The 12,877-nt window shown below is 43.3% G+C and overlaps 1 protein-coding gene across 2 annotated transcripts in view; it reads left to right on the forward strand.

Moving 5' to 3' along the window:
• CLUAP1 (clusterin associated protein 1) overlaps window positions 1-12,877 on the forward strand; it is a 40,714-nt gene that overhangs the window by 17,630 nt on the left and 10,207 nt on the right. For both annotated transcript variants that reach the window (XM_038762969.1, XM_038762970.1), the window contains exons 6-8: window positions 1,620-1,703; window positions 4,802-4,935; window positions 8,862-9,003. In XM_038762969.1, the coding sequence (XP_038618897.1) occupies window positions 1,620-1,703; window positions 4,802-4,935; window positions 8,862-9,003 (360 nt within the window). The remainder of the gene's footprint in view (window positions 1-1,619; window positions 1,704-4,801; window positions 4,936-8,861; window positions 9,004-12,877) is intronic.

Raw genomic sequence — 12,877 nt, forward strand, 5'->3', positions numbered from 1 at the left:
ACAGAGAAGTTAAGTGACTTATCCAGGATCACACAGCAGATATGTGGCTGAGCCAGGATTAGAACCCAGATCCTCTGCCCGTCAGGTCCATGGTCTTTCCACTAGACCACTCTGGTTCTCATTTGATTATCTTGTGTCTGTCCCAGTCTTTAGTTTAACCTTGGCATAGAGTAAGTGCATAATAAATACCATATTTTTACTATTAGTAGTAGTAAGAATAATAGTAATATCACCGAGAATACCAAATTTTTCTCCTCTGTCACCCCAACTTTCTCCTATAGTAACCCATTATAATAATAATTCTGGTATTTAAGTGCTCACCATGTGCCAGGCACTATATTAAGCACTGCCCATTAGCTCATCCAAATTCCTTTTGAACCTCTGATATTTTCAGCCTGCATAACTTCCTATGATAGAAGATTCAGACGTTCCTATGACTTTTATCTTCTTCAACACAAAGCACAGCAGCTTCAGCAGCTACCTTATGTCTAACAAATAGACCACATCAGAATTTCTAGATAAAAGTCAAAGCAATCCCCATATTCCTACATTCAAAAACAGTGCAAAAAAAAAAACCCCATGTTGTAGGAAAGGCAATAGGAATTTTAAACTGCATGGCTCAAGTGCTCAAAGTGATGCAAGTGAGTCAAAATTAGAAGTCCATAAAAATGGCTGTAGACGGCGTGGCCTCGTGGAAAGAGCCTGGGCCTGGGTGTCAGAGGAGCTGGATTCTCATCCCAGATCTGCCAATTATCTGCTGTTTGACCTTGTGCAAGTCACTTAACATCTCTGTGCCTCAATTACCTATCTGTAAAATGGGGATTCAATCCTACTCCTTCTTAATTAGACTGTGAGCCCCATCAGGGACTCTGTCCAACCTGATTAACTTGTATCTACCCCTGTGCTTTGAAGAGTGCTTGGCACATAGTAAGTGCTTAACAAGTACAATAATAATGCTAATAATAATAATAATAACTAGTGCATCAGTGTTCATTCACCCATAGTGGGTGGGTAGGAAGACTTGAAGAGGTGGAGGTAGAAAGTGGATGGTGGCTCTAGGTGAGAAAGAAGAAAAGTGGAGGATGAGTGGAAGAAAATGGTTAGTCAGCAAAGTGACTCCCGAAGTCTAGTTTTCCCATTTTAGTAGAAATTTTGTCTAGTATTACTGATTTTTTTTTTATAACTGCATGTTCAAAATGCTTGCAGTAGGCATTCTGATCTTCTTGATAAAGAGCCAGGTAACATGTCGGTTGGTGCATGCTTTATTTTAAGGCACTCAAGATTATATGTGTCAAAGTCACTGTAAAATGAAATCCTCTGGAAAGCTGATGTTGCTATGGCAGCTAAATTCCAAGCTGTATTTTAATTCTGTTCATTTGTGCAATTCATTCATTCTCCCTCTAGATTGTAAGGTCATTTTAAGCAGGGAACATGTCTACCAATTCTGTGTTATTGTACTTTCCCAAGTGCTCAGCGCAATGCTCTGTGCACAGTAAGTACTCAATAAGTGTGATTTGATTGACTAATTGAACTACCTTCTGGAAGTGTTAGTAGTCCTGTTTGGAAAATTACTTGCCCTGTTTTTGTCAACTTGTCAATAGATTGCTTTTTGTCTGTAGGAATTGAGAATGGAGGCAATTGCCAGACCGTTGGAGATAAATGAAGCAGAGAAAGTGATGAAGATTGCAGTCAAAGATATTTTGGTAAACCGTTAATGCTTATTATAGCAAACATCCACTGTAGCTGTGTGTGGCCTACACAGAACAGGAGTCGTTTTAATTTGTTCATTTAATCTAATTGTAAAACTAGGGGCTATGTAAGTGGTAAAAAACAGTTAGGACCTGGATTGCTTTTGAATCATTAATGTTGAGTTAGTGTTGCAATTGTAACTGATGTCATTCATTACCAATATTGAAATCTGTCAAGGGGCATCACCTTCAACAGGCAGAGTTGGTCCAAACATTTCCAATACACCAGGTCTACCGAAGCACTCGGGATAAAATAAATCAAACTACTTCTTCCTTCACGAATTCATTCATTCATTCATTCAGTCTTATTTATTGAGTGCTTACTGTGTGCAGAGCACTGTACTATGTGCTTGGGAAGTACAGGTTGGCAACATATAGAGACGGTCCCTACCCAACAGCGGGCTCACAGTCTCTCCTTAATTTCCACCCTTTGCTCCTTTTCCCCTTATTATTCCCAATTCCACTGTTATCTGTGATCTTTCTTCTTTTTCACTCATTCAGTCAGTGGTATGTATTGAGCACTTCGTGAGTTCAGGGCACTGTTCTAAGCACTTGGGAGAGTACAGTACAACAGAATTGGTACACACGTTCCCTTCCCACAAAGAGCTTACAATCTCCTGGGGGAAGCAGACACTAAAATAAATTACAGACGGGAAGTGGCCGAGTTCCTAAGGACTTGCTCATTTGCTTCTTCTCTTCTTTCTTGCGTTTCTTCTCTTCTCGTCCCCTGATATGTTTTCATTTCTCTTCATTTTTTCCATTTCTTCTCCTTTCTTCCTTTTTTTGTTCCATGTTACTTTCCTTTTCCTTGTTACGCATTCTTTTTATTCCCATCTTGTATATTTTCTCCTGTCCTCTGTTTTCTTCCCTCTCCTTGCCTCTCTTTTTTTCACCTCTTTCCCCCCTGCTCCCATTCTGTCTTTGTCTCTCACTTCTGTCATCTATTTTCCCTCCTCTTTTCTTGAGGTTCTGTACTCTTATAGCGGCTCTTCCCTGCTCTGCTTCTCACTTCATTTCAAAGGAAGTCCTCCTCTCTGCTTATACAAAAAGGTGGTAAAATCCAGCTCATCTTTCAACCACTGTCAAAACTAGAGACTCCTGGCACCATTGAGTACCTTCATCTGTTATATGACCTTGGGCAAGTCACTCCATTTCTTTGTGCATCAGTTACTTCATCTGTAAAATGGGGATTGAGACTGTGAGACCCATGTGGGTCAGGGACTGTGTCCAGCCCGATTTGCTTGTATCCACCCCAGCACTTAGTACAGTGCCGGACACATAGTAAGTGCTTAACAAATACCAGAATTATTACTAATTATTATTGAGGACCTGTGCCCAGTGTCTCCCTGACTACCACCCAAAAGAAGTGCAGAGCAAGAGTGGGAGACCTTAAAAGTGCTAGAAGTAAAAACTTTATATTCTACTGGGAGAAAAAATGGAGAGCGCCTGGGGCAGGACTAGGTAGGGGCAAGGCCATGGTGTTTCTCTTTTGATGCTAACTTAGATTTTGGAAAGGTCTTGAAGTCACCATGTTTGCACTCCCATCTCTGATTTTTCAACCCAAGGTTGAAAAATTAGGTGCTTATTGCCAGCGTGGGTTGCCTATTGCTGGACTCCCCCCGACTCCCTCCCTACTCCCAGGAGTTCCAGGGGCAAGTGGCCAAGTGGAACTACCTCCCTACCTCCTGGAGCCCCAGAGAGCAGCCTTCTCTCCTCACAGGAGCCCACTCTCTTCTGCCCCATGGAGACCCCCCCCATTTTACTAGCTCCTGGATGGATTATTTTCTAGCATCCAAAGAAGGTCAATTTTGCTTTAATAAAAGGGTCAGATGAACGGAAAAGCACTCCAATCAGTGAAATTCCTTCCCAAGCATTTTTTAATATATATAATAATAATAATAATAATAATAATGATGGCATTTATTAAGCGCTTACTATGTGCAAAGCACTGTTCTAAGCGCTGGGGAGGTTACAAGGTGATCAGGTTGTCCCTCGTGGAGCTCACAGATTTAATCCCCATTTTCCAGATGAGGGAACTGAGGCCCAGAGAAGTTAAGTGACTTGCCCAAAGTCACACAGCTGACAATTGGTGGAGCCGGGATTTGAACCCATGACCTCTGACTCCAAAGCCCGTGCTCTTTCCTACTGAGCCACGCTGCTTCTCGTATTTGTATTTGTAATATATGTATTTGTTAAGCACTTACTATGTGCCAGACACTATATTAAGTGCTGAGGTAGACACAGCCTATTCAGAGTGGACACAGTCCATGTCTCACATGGGGCTCATAGTCAATCCCCATTTCACAGATGAGGTTAATTGAGGCACAGAGAAGTTAAGTGAATGCCCAAAGTCCCACAACGGAGAAGTGGCAGAGCTGGGATTAGAATCCAGGTCCTTCTGACTCCCATGCCCGTGCTCTATCCACTAGGCCACACTGCTTCTCTGTTAAGAGTACTGAATAGTTTGTGGAATAGCCCCAGATTTTAATTCCGTTTACCAGGCGTCCTTGTTCTCTCTGGAGCCACAGGTCCCAGGCTTCTCAACTTTTTGGGGAGGAAGTTGTTCCTGCCATCCTTAGGCTACTCAGGAAAGGACTCTGTTGTGATTGGCAAGAATTAAAGAGAAGACTAAAAAAAGAGCTGCCTAGAAGAGTAAGCAACTTGGCCTAGCGGAAAGAGCTTGGGCCTGGGATTCAGAGGACTTGGGCTCCAATCCCAACTCTGCCACTTTCCTGCTGTGGGACCTTAGGCAAGTCACTTAACTTCTCGGTGCCTCAGTTTCCTCATCTGTAAAATGGGGGCTCAATACTTTCCCTCCTTCTTACTTAGACTGAACTCCATCTGGGACAGGTCCTGTGTCCAACCTGATTAACCTACCTCAGCACTTAGAACAGTGCTTGACTCCTGGTGAGTGCTTAATAATACCATGATTAATGAATTAGAAGAAGGCGGATGATAAGTCTTACGTCTCTTCCAGCTTCTCTATATGTGGCTGTGGAAAGAATCAGGTTTGGAAAGATGATCCACGTTCACCCATTTCCTGTCACACTCAGGCACAAATCCAAAGGACGAAAGACCTGCTAAACAACGTGGCCTCTGATGAAGCTAACTTGGAGACCAAGATCGAAAAGAGAAAATCCGAACTCGAAAGGAACCAAAAGCGCCTCCAGACGTTACAGAGTGTCAGGTAGGTATTGTGAGACGTTGAGCAACTGCAAAATGAATTGGAGTCTCCGACCACAATGTCAAACTAAAGAGAGGCCACCTGAAGTGAGGATCAGCTTCATGATCTGAATCACTCAAAAAAGGTCTGCAAATGTTGGGCATGCTGTGTGACCTTGGGCAAGTCAATTCATTTCTCTGAGCCTCAGTTCCCTCATCTGTAAAATGGGGATTGAGACTGCAAGCTCCATGAAGACAGGGACTATGTCCAAGCCGATTGCCTTGTATCTATCCCAGCGCTTAGAACAGTGCTTGACACATAGTAAGTGCTTACCAAATAACATCATCATCATCATTATTATTATCAGGAAGGCTACTGAAACAAAATGGCAAGCCTAGTGGGTTTTTTTTTTATACTTGTTAAGCACTATAAGTCAAGCACTATGGGGTAAATACAAGATAATCAGGTTGGACACGGTCCCTGTCCCACAAGGGGCTCACAGTTGAAATAGAAGGAAGTAGGATTTAATCCCCATTTCAAAGAAGAGGAAATTGAGGCATAGAGAAGTGAAGGTCACAAAGCAGACCGGTGTGGAGGCAGGATTAGAACCCAGGTCCTCTGACTCCCAGGCCTGTTTTCTTTCCCCAGTCCAAACTGCTTCTCAGTTTTTCAGTTGAATAAGACCACAGAATGTCTGTAGCTGGACTGCTGAATGCAGTCTTGGCCACCAAGTCTTAGGAAAGATGTAATATTGCTAGACCTGGTACCAAGAGAAAAACAGCCGAAAGGTTGTGAAAGCAGTTTCTCAATGTGGATGGACTGTACAGGTTAAGATTTTCTAGTCTGGACAGAACAAAACGGAAAGGAAAGGAAATCTGATGGTCATGTACAAAATCATGAAAGGTATGGATGGGAGGAATTGTGATCCCCAAATCCCAGTGCATCTGGGTAAAGGTGATGCGTTCAAAATAAATAAAAACACTTTTTCGCCCAACGAGTGGTAAACATATCAAGTTCATTACCACAGGAAGTTGTTCAAGGAGAAAATGTCATTTGTTCAGGAAAGGATTGAATAAATTTAGGATGAGAGGTGGGCCCAGCTTCAGATGGTAGTCGAGGTATGCCACTCCCTCACAGGGTGTGCAGTGGGGGAGAAGTTTGTTTTTGGTTGTTTTGTTAAATGCTATTTGTTAAGGACTTACTGTGTGCCAGGCACTGTACTAAGCGCTGGAATAGATTCAAGATAATCACGTTGGTTATAGTCCCTGTCCCACACGGGGTTCACAGTCTTAATCCCCATTTTACAGATGAGGGAATTGAGGCCCAGAGAAGTGATGTGATTAGCCCAAGGTCACACAACAGACAGGCGGTGGAGCTGGGATTAAAACCTGGGTCCTACTGACTCCCAGCCCTGTGCTGTAACCACCAGGCCATGCTGCTTCCCGGTTTGTGTCGTAGTCCTCCCAAGGTGGCGGCCACGGGTGCACACCAGAAGGAGCAGGGTGTCACTGGAGCTGATATGCAGTCCTGTTGCTCCTCAACTGCCGAGTTCCCTCTGACATTGTGAATGTGTGGGAGCCAGCTTTCAGTACTCCATTCCCTCCCCACCTCACAGGGGATTGTAATGCCAGGGGCTCAGTGGGTGGGCAGCTCAGATCCAGTGAGCCCAGGAACCAGCGGACTCTTGGGGAGGAGAGCTATGGACCGCCCGAGAGAGAAACTGCTGCAGCTGCCTCCCTCCCCTCTCAAATCTACTTCAGGTTTTCAACCTCCTCCCATGTTGCCACTTCCGTGTGAGGCAGCTAATGAAACTGGAAGGAGGCAGGTCCAGACTCACAAGACGATCTATTTTCTCAAATAACTGCTGGTAAGCATTACCACTGGAAGTTGTGCTGGCAGAAATGTCAGTGAGCTTAAGAATAGTTTTTTCAGCTCGTGGAAAGTACCATAAAAAGTCTTGAGGGGGAACAGATATAGAGGGTAAATTTGGGAAAATGGGTCCAAGATAGATTATTAATAAGGAAAGTTTGGAATGTACGAGGTATATTTTTGGCCACAGGGTTGGAGGGTGGGGGTAACCACTGTAAGATTGGTTCCAGAGCCTTTTAGGATCACTTTGCAAGTCAGAATGGTGGATTGGATGGACCATTGATTCATCGTCCCCCTCTCCATCCCCCCATCTTACCTCCTTCCCTTCCCCACACCACCTGTATATATGTATATATGTTTGTACATATTTATTACTCTATTTATTTTACTTGTACATATCTATTCTATTTATTTTATTTTGTTAGTATGTTTGGTTTTGTTCTCTGTCTCCCCCTTTTAGACTGTGAGCCCACTCTTGGGTAGGGACTGTCTCTATATGTTGCCAATTTGTACTTCCCAAGCGCTTAGTACAGTGCTTTGCACATAGTAAGCGCTCAGTAAATACGATTGATGATGATGATGATGATCCCAATGTGGCATGTCTTTGTTCTTTAGCTGTTATTTTCTTATCCCCAAGAAATGGGATGAAAATGTGTGCCATTACCCAAAAATGTACAGATTTAAGGCATCTACTGTACAGCGTATAGAGGGTTTCAAATTTAAGTAGGGTTTTTTTGTTTTGTTTTGTTTTGTTTTGTTTTTTGCTGCTCTGAAAATGTCTGGAACATTACTCGATTTCTGTAGTCCAGCTCAAGCTTTTGAATATCATTGGAATGAAAAACAAAAGTACAGTAAGTAAGTCCAGATGGTGGTGATCATAGAAGGCAAAAGGAAAAAACAGTGCCCTCAGTATATTACACTGCCTTTTGTGTGAAAGCAAAAAAAAGCCCTCCCGAAGCTCTATTTGAGAAGATTGCTAACATTTCCAACCAGCGTTGACCTTTCCCTTAGTTTTCCTATATTAAAAATGACTTTTTCAGAAAGACTTTGAAGGAGCCCTATTCAGAGAGCGCTGTACCTAAGTGGCCACGACAGAGCTCATTATGGGCAGGGAATATGTCTAAGAACTTGGTTTTATTGTTACATAGTACTCTCCCTAGCATGTAGTACATTAAGCACTCAATAAATACGATTGATTGATTTCACTTTAAAGGTTCCATAAAATCTCTTCAGCCTGTTCCTCGTCTTTCTGCTTTCCTTCTGTTTTCTTCTTTTCTGCCTGCATCATCACTTCTGTCTTGCTCTGCTTTGCCTCACTCTTTTTTCTCTCCCCTTCTCTTCGTCTGCCCACCCTCTCTTCTCTACCCAGCAATAGTTTGGATATGGCATTTCTGTCTCCAGACCTCTCCAGTGCAGCGTGTGAGTCCACCATCCTGCAAATTATGGGAAAGAGGCAGCCAAGGAAATCAGATACGGTTGTGTGAAGTTGTGGAGGCTTTGTTCTAGAAAAAGGATTGTCTTAGACTCTGAGCCCCATGCAAGACAGGAACTGTGTCCAACCCAAATAACTTGTATCTATACCAGTGCTTAGAACAGTGTCTGACATAGTAAACGCTTAATAAATATCATAATAGTATCGTTTCTACCGCCTCTCCTTTCTCCTCAGGAAAAATCTTCAGAATTCATTCAAGCCATTGATTTTCATAGTTGTTTCTTTTAAAACAAAACATTGACTTACGGTGAACAAGAAAACTTCCCCTGACAAACGTTTCCTTGAACTGGTTGTCTCAGTTTGTTCATTTGAAACCACTGGAATTTTCCCTTTGATTCTGAGAGGAAAGAGGAAAAATAGCTGGGGAGGAAACTGGTTCGACAAGCCAATTGAACTGGATTTATATGAGGGGAGAGTTCATAACTGCTTCTTAAACTAGTTTCCAGTGTGTAAAAGGGAGGGCATGTACCCTGAGCCAAAGGTTTGTGGCAGGAAAACTGGACAGACCCCCAATTGTGGGGAAAATTCAAAAGCTCGGGTAGCTGCAAATCCATTTATTTTTATGTGCTGTTTCCGTTGTTCTCTCCAGGCCAGCGTTTATGGATGAATATGAGAAGATTGAGGAGGAGCTGCAGAAGCAATATGACACTTATCTGGAAAAATTTCGGAATCTGGCCTACCTAGAACAGCAACTTGAGGATCATCATAGAATGGAGCAGGAGAGGTTTGAGGTAGCAGTAAATGCCTACTGTTCGGGCCCTGCAGGCATCCCAAATGTCAAACTTGGCTCTTTCCCCTGTTATAATCAATCAATCAGTGGTATTTATTGAGTACCTACTGTGTGCAGAGTCCTTTATTAAGCACTTGGGAGAGTACAGTATGACAGAGTTGGTAGACATATTCCCTGCTCAGAACAAACTTTCAAGAAGAGAGACAGAGGACGGGGAAAAAACAGGCTTGGTAAATGAGAGAAAGAGATAAAAGAACAAAGTGGAAGCCCCATTCTTAGGGTTCCTCTCTCCTTTCACTGTATCATCAGGGACCACCCCCTCCCCCCCCGCAAATATCCTAGGATAACTTCCTCCCCATAAGGGAAAACCCCATCCCTTCACTTAAAGATTTCACCAACAACAGCATTTACGGATCTGTTGTAAATATTTTATGTTGGCTCCCCTCGTTGGAGTGTCAGCTCCTCATGAGCAGGAAATGTGGTACTTCCTTGTCCTGGACTTCCCAAGCGCCTAGTACAATGCATCATCCAATTGAGTGCTCAATAAATACTACTATTACTATGTAATAATACTACTACCACTACTATATAATAAATACTTGTCTTATGCTACTACTATTATATATTAGGCACTTAGGAACATACAGTACAATAGTAAGGACACAACCTGTGCCTTCCAGTTGCTTACAATCTATTGGTGGAGGCAAGTGAAAATAAATGTCCAGACAATAAGTCAGAGACTTAGAGCATAGATGTAAGACATCAAAATCAAATTGAAAATTAAATAGAGGTATACATGAGTGCTAAGATGGCTGATGGATAGCAGGACCAAAATGGTGGGGAGTTATTGGGGAGTGCCTGTGGGAAGAGCTAGGTCTTGAGAGGGTTTTGAAGATGGGGGAGGGGTGAAGCATGGGGGGTTTGAGGTGGGAAGGGTGTTTACTACAGAAGCAAAGGTGTGAGCAGCAGGGTGGAAATGGGAGTCACAGGCAAAGTTGAGTTAAGGCTAAGTACGCCTCACCTTCCAGAGATGTTCCATTCACTCGCGGACAGCCCCTCTTCCCTATCACCTGTATATATGTATATATGTTTGTACATATTTATTACTCTATTTATTTATTTATTTATTTTACTTGTACATATCTATTCTATTTATTTTATTTTGTTAGTATGTTTGGTTTTGTTCTCTGTCTCCCCCTTTTAGACTGTGAGCCCACTGTTGGGTAGGGACTGTCTCTATATGTTGCCAACTTGTACTTCCCAAGCACTTAGTACAGTGCTGTACACACAGTAAGTGCTCAATAAATACGATTGATTGATTGATTGATTTCCCTAGGTCTTGTCCTCCACCTTCCTTGTCTTGCCAGCCATCAGCCACTTTAGAACTTCGTGGTTTTTGGTTTTGTTTTAATTTACGTACAAATTTTTGTTTTTATCATTTGTACCAATCAATGATATTTATTGAGCGCTTGCTATGTGCAGAACACTGTACTGAATGCTTGGGAGAGTATAATACAACAGAATTAGTAGTCAATTTTCCTGCCCCTAACAAGCTTGCAGTCTAGAGGATGTTTGTAGGGTTTCACTTAGCTATTATGTGTCTGCTGTTCTTCATTAGATTATAAACTATTTGAGGTGTTGGGGATCCTTTTATTATCTGTTCCCCAATGCCTAAGGGCCAGCTTCAGACAGTAAGGGAGTGGGTCAGTGGTCCCCACTGGAGAAACACTCTTCAGATGGATGCTCGCAAAATGGTGTGTATGACACCATAAAGGGTTGGAGCAGTGAAATCTTTCCAACCTCAGGGTGGCTAAATATCTGAAGCTGGTGTTGCGCTTTGTTCAGTCCTCTTCACAGGAAGCGTTCAACAGATGCTTTTGGGGGTGGGGAGGATAACACCCTCCCCCGAAGCTGGACATCTTTTTTTTTTCTTTTCCACATTAGGCCATTTTGGAAAAATAGTTTGCCGTTTCACCACATTATACCAAAAGGAAAGAACCTGTAGCTTGTTTCCTCATTACTCAGAAGTCTTGACTGACAGTAGTTCTGACCAGTCTAACCCCCATCAAATGTAGCATTGCCAACAAGGGGCTCCAATCAGTCAATCAATGTGGTATTTATTGAGGGCTTACTGTGTGCAGTGCGCTGTATTAAGCACTTGGGAGAGTACGGTAGGGCAGAGTTGGCAGATACATTCCCTGCCCACCATGAGCCTACAGTCTGATCTCACATCCAGCTTTGGGCTCAGGAGAGGACTAAGACAGACAGCCTAGGCCAAGCTCTCCTCACCCTGATTTGCCCAGGCCCTCTCTACTGCCCTTGGGGAAAGAAGGGAAGCCGACCTTGTGAGGTGACTACATCAGAGCCTGAAGCATCTGTAACCCAATTCACAACTCCCATCAATGGCTCTGGCTAGGAGACTGCATTGTATCACTCACTCAGCTTATATAATGTTTGAAATTCTGCTAGAAACTAGTGCCAGTTAAGGGAGAACTATATTTTCTCCACCTAAACTCGGCAGAGAGGAAAGTGCTAGAATTGCACGGTAATTGCTTTACCTTCCCTAGAATCAGCTCCCTCGAATTCCAAAATTGAAATTTCGCTAGCGAGTAATGGAGTTTCCAGGCCCAGCGTTGCCTTTCATTCTAGAAAACCAAATCGTAGTAGTCTTTGGCAAAATGAATTGACAGTACTTCTGTGAGTGGTTGTGCTTCCTAGTTTTTAGAGAGGAGGGGAACATCTGCTATATGAATAGGTTAATTAAGTATTAAGGCCCAGATCTGCCTGTCTGCCCTTAAACAAAGTTTGAACAGGGTTTCTCATTCCAAGCCATCTAAATGTCCCGTCAAAGTCTGACCCACACTTCCCTGCGGCAAAGGGGTGAAATAGCTAAGAGTAGGGGAACGCCTACTGATGAGACACCATCAGGGATGCAGCCAAGGTGAGGCAGTATGGAGAGCCATGGCCACGTCAGGCTCTTTTTCCAGAAAGTCAGGAGGAAACTGGAGTAGGTTTAAAAGTCAATCAAATCACATTTACTGAGTGCTTACTGTGTGCAGAGCACTGTACTAAGTGCTTGGGAGAGTAGAGTATAACAATATAACAGACACATTTCCTGCCCGCAATGAGCTTACAGTCTTGACGGAGAGACAGTACTATAAATAAATAAAATTACAGATATGTACATAAGTGCCGTGGGGCTAGGAAAGGGGGATGATTAAAGGGAGCAAGTTAGGGGGACGCAGAAAGGAATGGGAGAAGGGGAAAGGGAATGCCTCTTGGAGGAGATGTACCTTCAATAAGCCTTTAAAGGCGGGTAAAGAAATTGTCTATCGGACATGAGGAGGGAAGGCGTCCAGGCCAGAGGAAGGACATGGGTGAGAGGGCGGTGGCGAGGTAGATGAGATCAGGGTACAGTGAGAAGGTTAGCATTAGAGGAGCCAAGCATGCCGGCTGGGTTGTGGTAAGAAAGTAGTGACGTGAGGCAGGAAGGTGAGGTGAGGCAGGTGAGGCAGGAATATATGTTGCCAATTTGTACTTCCCAAGCGCTTAGTACAGTGCTCTGCACATAGCGCTCAATAAATACGATTGATGATGATGATGATGAAGGGGCAAGGTGATTGAGTGCTTTAAAGCCAATGGTGAGGAGTTTCTGATGCAGAAGTGGGTGGTCATCCACTTACCTAGAAATCGGGGTATATGGGGAGAACCACCATGAGTTGACCTTGAAAAGACAGCTGCTGTACATGAAAAGTGAAATGACCCAGGCTGTGAGGACAGCTGCCGTCCATCTGCACCGATGATGGGACAAGCAGGAAGGATTTAGAGGAAACCCCAGAGAAATTTTCCTGATGTTCGAAGAGGTTATCTGGGGA

Source organism: Tachyglossus aculeatus, chromosome 21 (assembly GCF_015852505.1).
Source record: "Tachyglossus aculeatus isolate mTacAcu1 chromosome 21, mTacAcu1.pri, whole genome shotgun sequence".
Classification (NCBI taxonomy): domain Eukaryota; kingdom Metazoa; phylum Chordata; class Mammalia; order Monotremata; family Tachyglossidae; genus Tachyglossus; species Tachyglossus aculeatus.